We start from the raw sequence: 17,145 nt of genomic DNA, 5'->3' as shown, positions 1-17,145 counted from the left end.
TGTTTTTCTGCTGCGAATTGCCCTGGGATCATCAAGTTAAAGGTGGCATACAAATAATAATAATAATAATAATAATAATAATAATAATAAATAAAATAAAATAAATATTTTATCGAGGATGTAGTAGGGGAAGGAATGCAACCACCCAGACCTCTCATACTTCACTTTGTTATTTAGGCTGAGCCCTGTTTCCAACCAGTGTTCTGTAGTGTACATGTTGTCTTGAATGTATCCCTAAGAACTGGGCAAATGATGCTCCTTCCATATACAGAGCGTGCCAGTTCAGACCCCAGAAGATTCCTGTTCTACAGGCAATAAAATGCGAGACAGCTTCAATTCAACACTTATAGGAAAGGAGGCACGCTGCCTGGGTTTTTTCCTCCAACTATTTTCTCTCTCTCTGCCTAATCTCAACTCATCTGCTCTAGCAGTTGGGAGGGGGAGGAGAGTTTAGCCTAGATGAGACAGATAGCCAGATAGAACCAGGAGGAAGAAAAGCTCCACCATACATACCTTTGCTGTAACTATTGACTTCAAACCCTCTCATTTTTCTTGCCTGAAGGGAAGGTCCCTTTTGAGTTTTGTAGGCAGAGACAGACTGCTTTTCACACAGTAAGTATTAACATGGTGTTCAAGGGTGCAGACAGTTTTATATCTTACCCAGTCATACCGCTCACAACCAGGACCTGATATTTGTTCAGCAATTTAAGAATGGTTTCTCTCTCTTCCCATGCAGGAAGTTTCTGTCGTTCTTGCAATATGGACTGGTAGTGCCTAGAAGACTGACAAATATACGTGGATGGTCAGTAGCTGCCTGTTAGTGCTCAATTTATGATCCACATTTACCGTATTTTTCGCCCTATAGGGCGCACTGGCCCATAGGACATACCTCGTTTTTTTTGGAGGGGGGAAATGAATTAAAAAAATTTATTTCCCCTCCCAGCCCCCAGAACAGGCTGCTATCTGCAAGCCTTGCAAGCCCGCAGGAACTCCCCCCGGGCGCGCAAGGCTTGCGGACACCTGCCCGAAGCACAGGGCGTCCTCCGGAGAGCGCCCTGTGCTCCGGGCTGCAGGCTGCCGCCCGCAAGCCTTGCGAGCCCGCGGGAACTCCCCCCGGGCACGCAAGGCTTGCGGACACCTGCGCGAAGCACGGGGCGTCCTCCGGAGGGCGCCCCGTGCTCCAGGCTGCCGCCCGCAAGCCTTGCGAGCCCGCAGGAACTCCCCCCGGGCGCGCAAGGCTTGCGGATAGCTTCCTGAAGCCTGGAGAGCGAGAGGGGTCGGTGCGCACCGACCCCTCTCGCTCTCCAGGCTTCAGCGAAAGCCTGCATTCGCCCCATAGGACGCACACACATTTCCCCTTCATTTCTGGAGGGGAAAAAGTGCGTCCTATAGGGCGAAAAATACGGTACATGAATTTCTTTGTTTGTTTACTATAGTTCACACACATCCAGAGAAGGCACACAGTTCCTAGACTGTCTTCCATTAATTCTGTAGATACAAGTCTTTACAGGAAAACAGATGTAACTGCTACTGATCCCACATATAAAGAACATAAGCATACAGATATTTTTTCAAGATACAAGAAATTCTAGCATAGGAAGCAGCTCTGAGATAAAATGGTCTTAAATACAAAACAAAATATTGATATTAAGGGTTCTACTGCATATCCAGAATTTCAAGATTCTTTCCTGGATTTTGCTATCAATTCCTACCTCCCACCAGCTATTATATGTACACACAGCAAATTGTTTGTTTTTTAAATGTAGCTGAAAATACGTTATAAATGTAACTCTGCCACTTATCTTCCAAGGTTTACATATGTACCTTCTTTATCCTGAACTGACGGCAAATTTTATAATTTTCTTTGCAAGTTGGCTCTGCTAATGTCCTGTACTTCTTTCGCCTGAGATTCACATAACTCTCTTTCTCTACGTGAACTGTCTGCAACTCCTCTTCGTCGTTGTCGTCATCATCCTCTTCAGTCACCAACTCCTTGGTTGCTTAAAAACAGAAAGCATCTTAACAAACACCATTCTGAAACATTAGCTAACCAGTCTTCAGGGGTGGGTTTGTTTTTTTAATAACATAACATTTCACTAGATCAGGGAGAAGAAATCTGTGGCCTTCCAGTTGTTGCTGTACTGCAATTCCCATAATCCCCGACTATTGGCCATGCTGGCAAGGAATGATGGGAGCTGAAGTCTGGAAGACCAGAGCTCCCAAACAGTGTGTTATCCTCATCACAGGGACTGGCATGCATTGGCAACAGAGTTCTCCATCACCTGCAGCACTATTCTTTGGGAAATCTCCCATCGTGAATTCTGCCCATGATGCACTGCCCTTGCAAGTGGTCACCACTTACAGTGGTACCTCTGGTTACGTACTTAATTCGTTCTGGAGGTCTGTTCTTAACCTGAAACTGTTCTTAAACTGAAGCACCACTTTAGCTAATGGGGCCTCCCACTGCTGCCACGCCGCCGCCGCCGCGCGATTTCTGTTCTAATCCTGAAGCAAAGTTCTTAACCCAAGGTAATATTTCTGGGTTAGAGGAGTCTGTAACCTGAAGTGTATGTTACCCGAGGTACCACTGTACATGGATTGGGGACAAGGAAACTGACAATACGTTATAAAGGAATCACATGAGGACTTGAACTAAACAATATGATCACTGGGTAGGCCACTCGCCACCGGAGTGCCAATTCTAGAGGCTAGAATGAGGTCTTTACTGGCTTAGTATTGAGTTGACCTCTAGAACCTAGAAAGAAGAGGAGGAGGAGTTTGGATTTGATATCCCGCTTTATCACTATCCTAAGGAGTCTCAAAGCGGCTAACAATCTCCTTTTCCCTTCTTCCCCCACAACAAACACTCTGTGAGGTGAGTGGGGCTGAGAGACTTCAGAGAAGTGTGACTAGCCCAAGGTCACCCAGCAGCTGCATGTGGAGGAGCAGAGACGCGAACCCGGTTCACCAGATTACGAGTCCACTGCTCTTAACCACTACACCACACTGGCTCTCAAAGTTGCCTTGGACCATCAAGCCCAGAAGAGTCTACAATAACTGGCAGTAACTTTCCAGAGTTTCAGACAAGAGTCTTTTCCAGCCTTATTGGGAGATGCGAGAGATTAAATCCATGCAAAATATGTTCTTTGCCACTGAGCTACAAGCCTTCACCGAGAAAAATTCCTGACAAGAATAACATTTCACTGTAAGAGACCGCTATTCTGTTTTCTCACACTCTCCCCCTACAACTGTTTACTGCAGCTGTCCAAGTCACTCCCTTCTGAATTCACCTGCATTTCCAAAACATCCTAGTATTGTTTCCTTTTGTTGTAAAAGTTTCCCACAGCAGCATTTCCCCCACTCCCTTTCATTTTGTATCATGCCAACTGTTTTAAAATTTGCTTCACTTGTGCACAGTGTCGTGAGCAAATATAGTATAACAGGAAACAGCCAATAATGGACACAATGCAAGCAAATTTAGGCAAGTGCTATACAGTAGTTAACAGAGGTATTTTTGAGGTACTGCACAAAATCCTTCTTCTATTCATGGACTTCAAGCGGAGCATAGAATCTTTTTACTGGTTTTAGCTGCTATTTTTTTAACTCACCGCTTATGTGCTACTTCATCTATAGTTTTTATGAGCATTTTTCTTTGGTATATTATTATGCTTCAGTATGGATTTATGTTCTGAGCTAAAAATAAACACTCTCTCACTGGCACACAAATCTCTTACTGACAAGAATTTTCCATTAAGTTGGAGAGGACAACTCATCTGAAGCGGTCTCCTTCATTAATGTAAATAGAAATATATATATAGAGAGAGTTTTATTTTTAATTGGGCTTTTCATCTTACAATATAATTTATTCATTTCCAAGGATCCTCACCCCCCACTTTAGGCCTTGCAGCTTTCTTCATTCACCAATTGACCCATATTTGCCGACTCTTATTTAAACTTGCTATAAAGGAAAACAATCCTATTTTCACAGCTCTCAATGGTTGTCCCCACCTGTACAGTATTATTGGCCCAGTATACCTGAAGGAGCATCTTCACCCCCATCGTTCTGCCCGGACGCTGAGGTCCAGCGCCGAGGGCCTTCTGGTGGTTCCCTCATTGCGAAAAGCAAAGCTACAGGGAACCAGGCAGAGGGTCTTCTTGGTAGTGGCACCCGCCCTGTGGAACTTAAAGTATTTTAACCTAGTACAGTGGTACCTCGGGTTACATACGCTTCAGGTTACATATGCTTCAGGTTACAGACTCTGCTAACCCAGAAATATTACCTTGGGTTAAGAACTTTGCTTCAGGATGAGAACAGAAATCGTGCTCTGGCGGCGCAGCAGCTGGAGGCCCCATTAACTAAAGTGGTGCTTCAGGTTAAGAACAGTTTCAAGTTAAGAACGGACCTCCGGAATGAATTAAGTACTTAACCCAAGGTACCACTGTATTCTATCCCAATTGGAGAATAATGAAATACTGTGGCTGGTATTTTGTGGTTTCAATTTACATGACATTGAAATCTTTATTGCAATGATTCCCCTAACTCAGAGACATAGTTTTAAAGTTTAAAAGGGCTGGTACTGTGATGTTTTTATTTTTGTTATTATTTGTAGTTTTAATAGAATTAAAACAGTCTATTAAAAGATCTGCTTATGTTTAATAACTTCTTAATTCTATTTGTGGTTAATTACTTTTTAATTATTATCTTTTTTTGTAACATAGTTTTTATTCATTTTCACACACCGACTTGTGTGAAATACATGCTGTTCTCTAGAAATATCAATTGGGAGCAGAACCCATGCCCTCAAAACTGCATACACAGCCTGTTTTTTAATATGTGTACGAGTTTCAATAAGGACATATGAAGTAGTATATACCTTCTGAAATCCGGGAAGGAACATGAGAGCTGCTAGGAATCTCTTGCTTATGAACACCTGTCACTGTACTTGACAAGGGTGTTGCCAGAGGCAAAGGAGGAGCACTGTATCTGTGAGAAGTCTTACTAAGCAATTTTGTTACTTCAGCTTCATCCTCTAGGCTCGTTATAAAAGCATAAACAACAGGTTCGTTAGACTCTGACGATATTATGGCCTTTTCATAAAGGAATTCAGCAATGTGCAACCGGCAAGCCAATGGCAGCTTCTCATTAGTGGTATAGAATGCCACAAGGGGAGGCTGATAAGGGTATTTGTTATCCTCAGGAAATCTTATTTCAAGTTCATACACAGGAGCATTAACTCTGAGATGAGCATCCTCCTTGACGCTCGGAAGGCCTTTTTGCTTGTTTCGAGAATCATGCCTGAACTTGCATCTCGATCCAAACCTGCAATCTCCTTGGAGGTAGTGTTTACAGATTTCCAGGGAAGCTGGCTTTAGCCCATTACTGGTGTTGCTATTCCCTTCTTTTGGTTTGTTGAGCATCTCTGTCAAGTATGCCAAGTCTAATGCAACAGTCCAGACCCTGTTATTAATTCTTTCCACAAATTTGTCTCCACATATTGAACGGAGGGCAAATGCTTCCTCTTGCCTTTGTTCCAAACAATCTTCCATACTTGTCTGAGTGGCAGTTTCTGTGATCTGCATCTTCTCTCCAAATTTTTCTGAAAAACACTGCAGGAGTAAGAGTTCCAGGGATGCCCCAATGTTACTATTACAAGATTTCAGCACAGCTTGGCAACGCTCGCTATCAAAGCCGTACCTAGAAAGAAAAGAAATGCATTGTAGGTGCACATACCAGAACGTTTACACAAGAGCAAGCATTCCCACTATGTTTAAAGGATGCTTGCTGTTATCCTGCAGTGTAGCAAGAAGCAGGTGTCTACACTGTGCAGTTTCTGCAACTGGAATAAAATGTACAACTTGTGCTTGTTGTAGAAATTTGCTCTAATGGTATGCCTTACACTGGGATGCAGAAGCTCAGGCCTGGGTTCCAAATGTGGCCATCCAGCCTCCAGTGCTCTTCCCAGGCCTCATCCTTCACTGGCCATGCTTAGCACCCACCTTGAGTGCTTTAGCTTGGCTAGAATGTGTTCTTGAATTATGATAATGCTTCTTGCCTGTCTGGATGGGGACAGGTAGACGGGGTGTAGAAACCTCCGATGTTTGCATGGCTCTATACACTTTTGCTTCTGGCCTCAGTAAACACTGGCCAGTGGGCCCCAGAAGAGTGGCCATGTGGGATTCTGGCCCCTAGGGGAAAAAGGATCCCCATTCCACCTTACATAATGTTACATAACTGCTCTTTTTCGGCTCTATTTGGGAGTGTATTGGTGGGTGGAGGGTGCCACTTTGATTCTGTGTTAAATGTCCCATTCCACACTCATTCACGTAATTGCAGCTATGCAGGTTTTTAGCACCCCACCTCCTGACTAATATTTTCCATTTTGTTAGTGAGACAATAATTACCTGGATAGTTTGTGCACAGCAAATGAAGAGACTTCAGTCTCTAGAACATGGCTCACAGGTGGTTGATAAGAAGCATTTGTGCTTTTTTTAGAAATTGATTGCCCATCTGACCAGGCGTGCTCATCCTCCGAGTAATCCAATTCATCACAGTCATCTTCACCTGATACAAGCATCCTGAAAAAAAAAGAAAGCAGCATGCTTCTTTTAGAAGCAATAGTCTTAGGGATAAGGCAAACTTCTGGAACTCTCTGCTTAATATAGCTACTCAAGCAACTCAGTTTAGTTATCCAAAACATTCAGAACTAAGCCAGGATCTTTGCACTTGGTCCCCTATTTGTAAATACTTATAAACCACTTAACATTTCAAAAATCTTTAAGCGGTGTATAGTGTGAAAAACAAACATCAAATAAAAAATGCACCCTAAAACCAACAAAACAACAAAAAATACATAAAAGCAAATAAAATAGAAATTCAGAGGATTCAAATATGTACAGCAGCGTCCAATATTATGGGTCAGAGAAAACCTGGGCAAAAAGGTAAGTCTGAATCTAACCCAATATTTATACTACCCTGCTTTTTCAATTTAACAAACTCACAAGGCACATCATAAAATATAAACAAAACAATAAGTACCACAATGATAAATCATTACAAAACCTTATAAAAATAAAACTTAGCAGCGTGAAACTCAGCAGCAGCTTTCACTGTTCATTAAGAGCAATGCTAAAAAGATGTGTTTACTCTGTTACTCCAGACTAAGCAAGTAACCATCTGACACGCATCTCTTGGGCGGGAGTTCCATAAGCAATGAGGTCATCACAGTGATGGCCCCATCAACCACCCACCTCAAACAGCAGTCTTCATAGACTCACCAAGGCAGGTTCATGTGAATCAAGCACTAATTCAGAAATTCAAGTCTCATATTATTATGGCATCCATACTTTACAAGTTTGCTGCAGGAAACACTATGTATCCATCACAAGTGTGTTTGCCATGTAAACTGTGGAGCCACCCTGAGACTTTGTTTCTTTCTCTAGAAAGGCTGCCTAACCACATCTGTCACAGTCCATTCTGAACTTTGAATAATATGATCTAATGCCTATAAAATCTGAGAATAACTAAAGGGTGTTCATATTCAGTCCTTCAACATTTCATAGTATCTGTTTAATGAAGAAATTATTTATGCTTAGAAAACTGACTCTGAACCAGCAGCCAGCTCTTGTCCTTGCAGCTCACGAAGAAGTTCTTTCACCCTCATCTGATTATCGGAAGTCATGTACAGAGTCTGAAGAGGCATCTTTGTTTTGGGTGCTTGTCTGGTCTGTCCATGTCCTCTGCTACCAGAGCTTGATATATTAAAAACAAAAAACAAAAAGCACAATACATTCTAATTTAATCAAGTAATGGAAAAATACATGCACAATGTATGCTGAACATTAGAACAGTTGTATTGGTCATTTTGTCTCCTAACCAGCTAAGAGCACCAAGAAAGTTCCTAAGCAGGTCATGTTGGAAAAACCCCTATTCTGTTGCTAGGAAATTCAAAGGCGGCAAGCAAAGTCACCTGAATGTTTGACAAAGCTACGTGCAGGATCTGTGACAAGCCCCATAACGACCACAGTATATTTAAACAGACAAGCTGGATTAAAGCAGTTGGGCACAGAAATTGTGGTGCAAAAGCTACAGTGTGTTTCTGCAGGGTTATTTAGTCATCTTTTAAAAGATCCCGCCCTCCCCCAAAATACATCAGCTTCTTTGTTTGATTAATAAATTCCAGCTGTACCTATTATTTTAAATATCCCACTTCACTGATCTGACCTGAATGGGTGCAACCTCTTTCTGTGTCATGCAAAACGAGCAATAAAAGTACTAGCACAACAAACACACACACCTGTCTCTGTGCTAAATAGTTCCCTTTCCCCTGAGATACTTGGTGCTATGATAGCTAGGGGAAGTAGCCTTCGGTTTCCAATATCTAGCAACCAATATACTGTTTCTCAAAAAATGAGCTGAATTTCCAGCTATTCTCACTAGTAGCCAATGTCAAAAACCCTCCCTCTGTAAAAGGTGGCACGCAAGAGACGGTAGATGAGGCTCAAATTCGTGGTTAGTTTCAAAGCTCTAATAAAAATACAAATATATCTAATAAAAATACAAGCGTTTTGGAATTAATCACTTAAGTCAGAGGTAGTCAACCTTTTTATACTTACCACCCTCTAATGGATCTTTCTTGTTGGTAACATTTCCTTACCACCCACCAGTGCTCGATGGAAGGAGGATTCAGCTTGTGCTGTAGAACCCCCTACCGCCCACCTAGAATCCTGAAATGCCCATTAGTGGGCGGTAGGGACCAAAGTTGACAACTCCTGACTTAAGTCAAGGCGCTTCACTTTACCATAGGAACACTGGAAGTTGCCTTGTACTGCATAGCCCAGTCTTAATTGCTCTGATTAGCAGTAGTTTTCTGGTGCCTTAGGCAGAAAGTGGTCTTCATATCTGATCCTATTTAATTGGAGATAGCAGGGATTGAGCCTGGGACCTTCTACATGCAAAGCAAAGTATGTGCTCTGATAAGGAGCTACAGCCCTCCCTGATCTTGCTTCTTAAAACCTTCTTAAAACAATCTTCAAAAAGTAGTTTTTAAAAAACAACCTAAACTCCAAAATGTAAGATTCCATCAAATTCACTTAGCTGACCTGGCTACATCTTTTGGTCCACTGAAAACACAGAAATCACCATCATCATCATCAACACAGAAATCATCACCATCGTCCCAAATTTTCTCCGAGCCCTTTTTGCTGCCACTGGCTTGGCATTTGTTAGAAGGTCTACCACAGCTACTGCTGCCGCCACCTCTGCCTCTTCCTCTTCTTGCTCCCCTTCCTCCCCCTCTGTTTGGTTTTCCTCTTCTCTTCCCTGAGGAGCTCATTTTCTCCTTTCTGTAGGAAAAGAAAAATGAAAGTACATTATCAGCAGTGAAAAATATCAACCAGGATCACCATGCAGACTAGCAGGAAAGATGGCAATTACTACTTCTGTTTATGCAGCTCTGGCATACAGCATCAATCATCAAACATCCCTGTCCCACAACCCACAGGTAGTAAGTTCCATTATTTTCAACGGGACTCACTCCCTAATAATTTCACATAGTATTTCAACCTTCATAAGTTATAATCAAGACAACACACAACATCTATTACACTTTAAAGATCAATTGAATGTGCCATGGACTCTAACACTCACCTATTATGTAGAATTTTTTAATTGAAATTATTTTTGAATTGCTCTACATCATTAAAGATACCAAGGCAGCACACAAAGAATAAAGCAATCAAATCAAAACACAGTACAGTTGAGAATTTGAAAACCTTAATCCACAGACAATAATTGGCTTTAAATCAGCCAGGCAAAAATACAAAGACTTTGACTTGGCACCAAAATAACTAACTTCGACACCAGACACACCCCTAAAGATAAACTGTTCCACAGACAGGACACCCCCACAAGAGAGGACTCTGTCCTGTTTCCACATAGTACATTTCCAGACACAAACAAAATTTCTACGGGAAAGGCCTATATAACTCAGTGGCATAACCTCCATTTTTTGTACAAAAGGTCTTGGGTCTAGCCCAGGCATAGGCAAACTCGGCCCTCCAGATGTTTTGGGACTACAATTCCCATCACCCCTGACCACTGATCCTGTTAGCTTGGGATGATGGGAGTAGTAGTCCCAAAACATCTGGAGTGCCGAGTTTGCTTATGTCTGGTCTAGTCCATACTGGCACCTCCAGGGAGGGCTGGGAGCAGCTCTCTTCCCAAAACCCTGGTGAGCTGCTGCCACTCAGTGTAGACAATACTAAGCTAGGTGCACCAATGGAATCGCAGAATGGTAAAATACGCCAACAGTCATCTAGCCCAACCCGCTACAGTGCAGGAATGTTGCCCAACATGGGGACTCAAACCAACGACGGAGATTGAGAGTCTCATGCACTTCCAACTGATGAAAGCCACTTCTTGTGCTAAGCCTCCTCGATAAAGATCCTTTAATAATAATAATATTTATTATTTATACCCCACCCATCTGGCTGGGTTTCCCCAGCCACTCTGGGCGGCTTCCAACAGAACACTAAAATACAATAATCGTAAGACACGGGCAAGCTGGTACAGTGCAAGGGGGCACGTGCGCTTTCCGGGGTACCGAGCAATTTGGACCCTAAATAAAAATGCAAAGGTAAGCACTCCTAATACCCAACCTCGCCCCCCTCACCCAGCCCTCCCTCCCACCGATACTGCCTCTTTCCAAAGGCGCCTCAAGCTCAGCGGCTCCTCCCGGTTCCTTTCACGCGGCGCCTCGAAACACCCCGCAATTGAACGACGAGCCCCAACTAAGCCAACAACAAGAGGCTTATAGACCTTTGAGGGAGCCCGAGGGTCATCTAGTCCAACCCCCCTAAATAAATAAAGAAAGTGCAGTAATAATAGCAATAATAATAATAATAATAATAATAATAATAATAATAAAGCAGCTTCCCCCTCTCTTCGGTTCTTCCCTCTCTTGCCGGTTCTTCCCTTTCCAGTCACCTGCCAGAGACGCCGCTCTCGCCTCAGCCCAACCGCCTCCCTAAACAGTCAACGGCCACCCGGAAGTGAAAAGAGCGAGGCTCCTCCCACTTCCGGTGGGGGAGAGCGCGAGGGCGAGCACCCGGTCACCATGGCAACCGTGGGCGCGTCTCCTTTCGAGCCATGGCGAAATGGGGGTTGCTGCGCAGGTCGATCGTAGGCGACCGAGGTATTTTGCCTCTCCACCGTCCCTCTGAGGAAGCGGCCGCAAGATAATGTGCTGGTTTCAGCCTCCTGCGCCACCCGCAGTCACAATGCCTTGGGAATGCGGCTCTCGCCCATCTCCTCCCGCCGCATCGCCCTTATTCGTTTTACCGGCTCACAGCCGCGGGTCCTAACCGCGTCTGCTCAGAAACGAGCAGCCCCTTTTCGTAGAGTCGAGAGTGGTCAGGTTGGAAGGGACCCCGAGAATCGTCTAGTCCAGGGTTTCCCACACTTGACTCCTCCCCAGCCCAGCTGCTTTTGGACTACAATTCCCATCATCCCTGTCCACTGGTCCTGCTAGGTAGGGGTGATAGGAGTTGTAGTCCAAAAAAAACCAGGAGCCCTTGAATGGTTACATGAACGCTGCTTTTAACAAAGAATCAGTAAAAAGAGTGTTTTTCTCTCTGCAGATGCTGAAGTGTACAAAATATCGTTTGTATTTCCCAATGGAGACAAGTATGGTAAAAAAAAAAAAAGTCAGATATTGTACTTTTTTAAAAAAAAAATAATTGTAACTGTTTTAGTTTTTTATTTGATATTTTTCAAAATGAAACGAACAACGATAATGGAATGTTAATAATAATAATAATGGAAGGCAATGAAGGGCTTATTAAAGCAAGGTGGTGAGTTATGATAAGTGGAAAGCTTCCTCCATTTACCCTCGTTCCAAACCTCTTCCAAAATTCCAGCAGTATGTCTCCTCATAACTAAGATATGATTGAGAGGTAGACAGATCTTACTGAAATCAGCTGATTTCCCCCCTCCCCCTCCTAGTAAGCATTCAGGTTGCATGCATAAAGTCTGATGGCTGCCTGGATGTGCTACTTTTTTATTTTTAACTTCACACAGAGCATTCTAGCCCATCCTGATTCCAGTACTGGGATGGGGGGTAGCTGGAAACACTTTTACTTCACAGTATGAGATAAAGCAGTGGGGTCAGGAAGTTACTTCCAGTGGCATATTCTGAAGGATTCTGGAAAAGGTTGAACTACTCTAGTTCTTAATTAAAATCTTAATTAAAATCTCAAGTCTAATGTTTGTTGGATTTTCCCCACCTATTTTTTATTTTGCTTAGAGGGTGACTGTACAAGAACAATTGAGGGAGTCCTTGAGAGGAGTGGATATGGAGTTCATACTACTCCAGATGGAATTATTTACCAAGGAAACTGGAAGAATGATAAGGTATCTGCAAATATAAAAACAATTAATTTTAAGCTCCTTGCCTAAAGAAACTTGAATCAATAAAATTATGTCAGAGTCTTTTTTGTTCCAATTGAATTATTAAATATATGTTAAAGACAAAATACATTGCTTACATTAATTAAGGGCATTCTTGGGCTTAGCTGTTTTATTCTTCCGAGTAATGCATTAATAGCACAATCTCAACATAAATTCACTTTACTTTGTTGAGCTTTGCTCCTAGATAAACTTCTGTGCATGCCTACTCAAGACTAAAGCCCAGTGGGACTTACTCCTAAGTAAGCATGTAGAGGATTGCTATTTCAATGGTTATTTGAATTCTTATGCAATGCTACTGTGAGTTACTGTGGTCGCAATAGTGGTAAGCTTTTGCGTGGAGTTTGGTTTTGACCTGACAACCTGTAAAGTTTATTTTTCTCTCTTTTCTTGTTCTATGTGTTTTGGAAATGACAGTGAAGAAATAAATCCTGGGTTGTATTCAATGGTGGCTTTGCCTTAGCAGAAAGCACTTCAACTTGCATATGTTGGGACATCTGATTTTTGCCAATCCCACTCCCTTACTTTCTGCAGCGCTTAGTGACATGTCCTATTCTGTTCTGGGGATGTCCTCCAGTCCTCGGGAGCAGCTTTGAGGAGGTAACTTAAGTAAAATCAAGCTCTTTCCGCTGCAGCAGAACCACCATTAGATACAACCACTGTCTGGTACTGTATGCAACAGGCCATTGGCTTAAGTCGGGCATCCCAAACTCAGCCCTCCAGACGTTTTGGGACTACAATTCCCTTCATCCCTTACCACTGGTCCTGTTAGCTAGGGATGATGGGAGTTGTAGTTCCAAAACATCTGGAGGGCTGAGTTTGGGGGTGCCTGGCTTAAGTTAGTTAGTACTTATTTATTGTACTTCTCCTTGGAACATTAGTAACAAGGCAGGGCTCTGGAAAGGACTATTTGTGGATAAATTGTTTGATTAATCCATCTTGAATGGCTTTGTGTCTTTTAGAGGTTTTGTGGTCTCACCTCCAATCTCAGCGTATCGTGTGCCCTGTTTCAGTGCAGTACATCTGATTTACTTCAAGGCAAAAGAGCCAATCAGGAAGACTGGGATCTTGTGATGTTTTCCAGTTTTACACACCCACACCCATATCGCTGAGGAGCCAAAGATGAACAAGGGGGCAGACTTCCCAGTCTTAAGAACAGGCCAATGGCCCACCTAGTCCAGCATCCGGTTCACATAGTGGCTAACCAGATGTCTATAAGAAGCCTGAAAGCAGGACTCAAGTCTGTTAGCACTCTCCCATCACCATGAGACAAAAGTGTAGTTCCAAAATTCTTTGGGAGATGCCATGATTTGAAAAGTGGCGACCTGACAACAGGGCAAAAAAATCAAAACCTTTTAAAATGAGGCATTTAATGATTAGGGAAATGGGATTTAAATTTTGTCAGTATTATGAATGTTGCGCTTGTAAGGTTTGTAAAGCCAATGTTTAAAGATGAAGCATTTCTGTTAACAAAGGTGACACATCTAAATTGAGGGGAAATAAAAGATGGAGTCACCTTTCTAGGAATGGATATTAATTTGTCAATTCCACCTCCTGTTAAATCAGATGAATGGTTTCGGAAGGCTGGAACATCCTTCAGGTGCAGTTTATGAAGGCGAGTTCTATAACAACATGTTTCATGGAACAGGAACCTACATATTTACCAATGGAGCCAAGTACACTGGACAGTTCTGTGAAAACAAGTAAGCTGAAAGGGACATAACCACAAGTTTGTTGCCTTGATGTGGAATATATTCACCCTTAATCAGTATACAGGCTTTGCGCTTAAAGTGAACCTTAGTTTGCTTCTTCCTACCCATGTAGGTTAGGGTGATCGCTCTCCAAATACATATTTTGACTGGATCCAAACTGTGGTTAGAAAGGCACATGATGCAGCAAACTTGCTGAAACTAACAAAATGTGGTTATTCCACTGTGGTTCTTGGAGAGAGTTGTTGGAATATTCTAGAAGAAACTTGTAAATGGCCTTGAACAAGTTTATAAGCAACAGAAAATTTCCCCAGCAACAGGTGTCCTTCATCAGGGCATGTGATTAATGAGTATGTAAATGAGTCAGTATTATGACAGTATTATGTTGGCTAAAAGGAGAAAAAGATTGTTTCTTTATTTGTTTTTTTCTTTATTAATGACCAATGTAAAGTTTTGTAAATAATAAAGACTCCAAGAAACAGAACCAAATGGTGTTTATTCCTATAATGGGAATTTCACTAAGAGATAGCTGGAATGCTGCTGCTGTAAAGAAGTAGGAAAACTTTTCTGTAAAAAGAATTCTGCTGCAGAAATAATGAAAACCCAAGAGTAGATGCTCACGCATCAACAGGAATAAATAATATAAATGTAAAAATTGAAATTAAAAGTACAAATTACTTAGCAGGATCAATATGGTAGTACAATTTCTGTTACACAAAACTAGCAACTCCAAAGCGTCTAACAGGCATCTCTCTTATGAGGTACTTTCTGTTTCACTGCCTAATTCAGCACTACCACCGCTAAGAATTAGACATCTGAAAGTGCTGTTGTACATCATTAGCCATACTTCTGTGACTGCAGCCTTCATTTTTAAATGCTGTTTTTGTTCTGTTCCAGGCTGCAAGGGAACGGAGAATTTAAAGACACACAGGGCCTGGAATGGGATGGCACATTTCATTACACAGCAGCACCAGGGCTGAAGCTAAAGTTGGAAATGTAGGATAATTTGTACTGGAAGAAAGGCAGTAAACAGTTGTTATCCAGGCTGTTTCACAATAAATAATCTATTAGTTCATTGATAAGAAAATATTGTTCTTAAATAGAGGTGAGCAAATAAAGCAAGCATTAGACTTAATTTTTGTTTTGTTTGAGTTTTGTTATGTTGTTTAGCTTGATTTCCCCCTTCATTTTACTGTAACTGCAAATGTTACAATCATCTTAATAAAAGATTTATCAATAAAAAGTTGTGAAGAATTTTTAACACCTTTTTCCAATATTGAAATTACGAAGAGACCAAGATTAGAATTTTAACTTTGAGAGGGAAAGCATGGAAACCAAGATAGAATGTAATTGGTCCCTTCCAGCTCTATAATTCTATTATTCTATGAATCAATAAAATATATGTTTACACTTTGTGTGTATTAGATGTATGTAATGAACAGGAACAGAATGCCTCTGTTCGGCACAATGTTCCCAATGTCAGATGCGTTCACCTCTCCATAAAATATATCCCAGACCTTCATTACACATTGAGTCTCTACTAAGGGTTCATTAGTATGCCATTTACTAGCAAGATCTTCCCAGGGAGCCATTAACAAATATATAAAGTGCTTGGTATCGCCACTTGAGTTGGGAGTTTCTCAAAACAATTCAATAAAATTACTAATGGAACTGAAGAGACAACCTTTTCAAACGTCCTTGATTATAGTCTGAACAAGCTTTCAAAAAATCTTTATTTCTTTACCATTTCACCATAAGTAGAATTGATTCCTCCCTACATGCAGATTTTTCAGCATTCATCACCTGCTGGCTGCTTTCAACTCTTGCTCTCTGTTAGTGCAGATCCATTGAAAAGGCTTGAAAAACCAAATGCTTCTCCATTGGCCCTTATGGATTTCTTCCCCAAGGTCAATTTCCCTGCACTGAAAAGCTATAATTACATATATCTTACACACACTGGAAATCAAACCTTTGGATTTTAGATTCCTAAGCCATGAAGTGATTTAGAAGAGGTCAAGTCCCCGTCAACCTGCTGCAAAATGTTTTTATTTCAGACAAGATGTTGGACTGTAAGTATTGAATAAAACTAAGGAATGACAACCTCTGCTTTTCTAGATACGTCTCTATCTTTAAAAATTACTTTTTGGCAGGATGTCTTGGAAGTGCCTCTTTCCCCCCAATTTTAAAAGTCCTCTTATCTGCCATGTGTAATACAGTAGTAGTAGTGGTGGTGGTAGTAGTAATAATATTATTAATAATAATAATAGAATTTATATACCACTCTATACCCGGAGGTTCACATAAAAAGATCACAGTATATAAAAATAAAAATAAAAGCAATAACCCAATAATACCCCCCCAAAAAGAGCCACATTTTCAAAAGGGTAAGGGATGTTGATCAGGTCAACCAAAGGTCTGGTTAATAAGGAACATTATTGCCTGGCACCTAAAGGTGTATAATGAAGGTGCCAGGTGAACTTCCCTCGGGAGAGCATTCCACAAACGGAGCCACTGCACAGAAGACCTATTCTTGTGTTGCCACCCTCCGGACGTCTCAAGGAGGAGGCACACGGAGGGCCTCAGAAGATGATCTCAGGTAGGTTCATATGGAAAGAGGCCGTCCTTGAGGTATTACAGTCCTGAGCCGTTTAAGGCTTTATAGGTCAAAACCAGCACTTTGAATTGGGCCCAGAAACTAATCGGTAGCCAGTGCAATCGGACCAGGATTGGTGTAATATGCTCAGACCGTCTTGCTCCGGTGAACAACCTGGCTGCTGAATTCTGCACCAGCTGAAGTTTCCAAACTGTCTTCAGAGGCAGCCCTACGTATAACGCATTGCAGTAATCTAACCTGGAGGTTAGATTAATAATAGTAATAATAATAGCAGATTTTGCATGAAACTTCTCAAGAACAGTTGAGTTGGCAGCTGCGGTGCTAGAATGAGCCACAACATTATTCAAGTGACTTCAGCA

At 41.9% G+C, this 17,145-nt stretch overlaps 2 protein-coding genes across 3 annotated transcripts in view; one reads left to right on the top strand and one right to left on the bottom strand.

Annotated features, from left to right (window-relative positions):
• DHX57 (DExH-box helicase 57) overlaps nucleotides 1-11,122 on the bottom strand; it is a 36,610-nt gene extending 25,488 nt beyond the window's left edge. Inside the window, exons 1-7 of the mRNA XM_081000854.1 lie at nucleotides 10,985-11,122; nucleotides 9,100-9,342; nucleotides 7,603-7,749; nucleotides 6,403-6,576; nucleotides 4,875-5,695; nucleotides 1,825-2,000; nucleotides 661-782 (exon numbers count right to left, since the gene is read on the bottom strand). Coding sequence (XP_080856980.1) covers nucleotides 661-782; nucleotides 1,825-2,000; nucleotides 4,875-5,695; nucleotides 6,403-6,576; nucleotides 7,603-7,749; nucleotides 9,100-9,332 — 1,673 coding nt within the window. The 5' untranslated portion in view covers nucleotides 9,333-9,342; nucleotides 10,985-11,122. The remainder of the gene's footprint in view (nucleotides 1-660; nucleotides 783-1,824; nucleotides 2,001-4,874; nucleotides 5,696-6,402; nucleotides 6,577-7,602; nucleotides 7,750-9,099; nucleotides 9,343-10,984) is intronic.
• On the top strand, nucleotides 11,074-15,307 carry MORN2 (MORN repeat containing 2). 2 transcript variants are annotated; one of them, XM_081001230.1, is made up of 5 exons: nucleotides 11,074-11,192; nucleotides 11,638-11,688; nucleotides 12,303-12,409; nucleotides 14,030-14,166; nucleotides 15,070-15,307. In XM_081001230.1, the coding sequence occupies exons 1-5, from the start codon at nucleotides 11,147-11,149 to the stop codon at nucleotides 15,170-15,172; spliced, it is 444 nt and encodes a 147-aa protein (XP_080857356.1). In that variant the 5' UTR covers nucleotides 11,074-11,146; the 3' UTR covers nucleotides 15,173-15,307. The 2 variants fall into 2 exon arrangements, with proteins under 2 accessions (XP_080857356.1, XP_080857357.1); XM_081001231.1 differs by lacking the exon at nucleotides 11,638-11,688 and having other exon boundaries at nucleotides 11,091-11,192.
• The last annotated feature ends 1,838 nt before the right edge of the window (nucleotides 15,308-17,145 follow it).

The sequence above is a fragment of the Podarcis pityusensis genome (assembly GCF_964106645.2).
Source record: "Podarcis pityusensis genome assembly, chromosome: 3".
Lineage (NCBI taxonomy): Eukaryota > Metazoa > Chordata > Lepidosauria > Squamata > Lacertidae > Podarcis > Podarcis pityusensis.
This window is presented reverse-complemented; position numbering and strand designations above follow the sequence as displayed.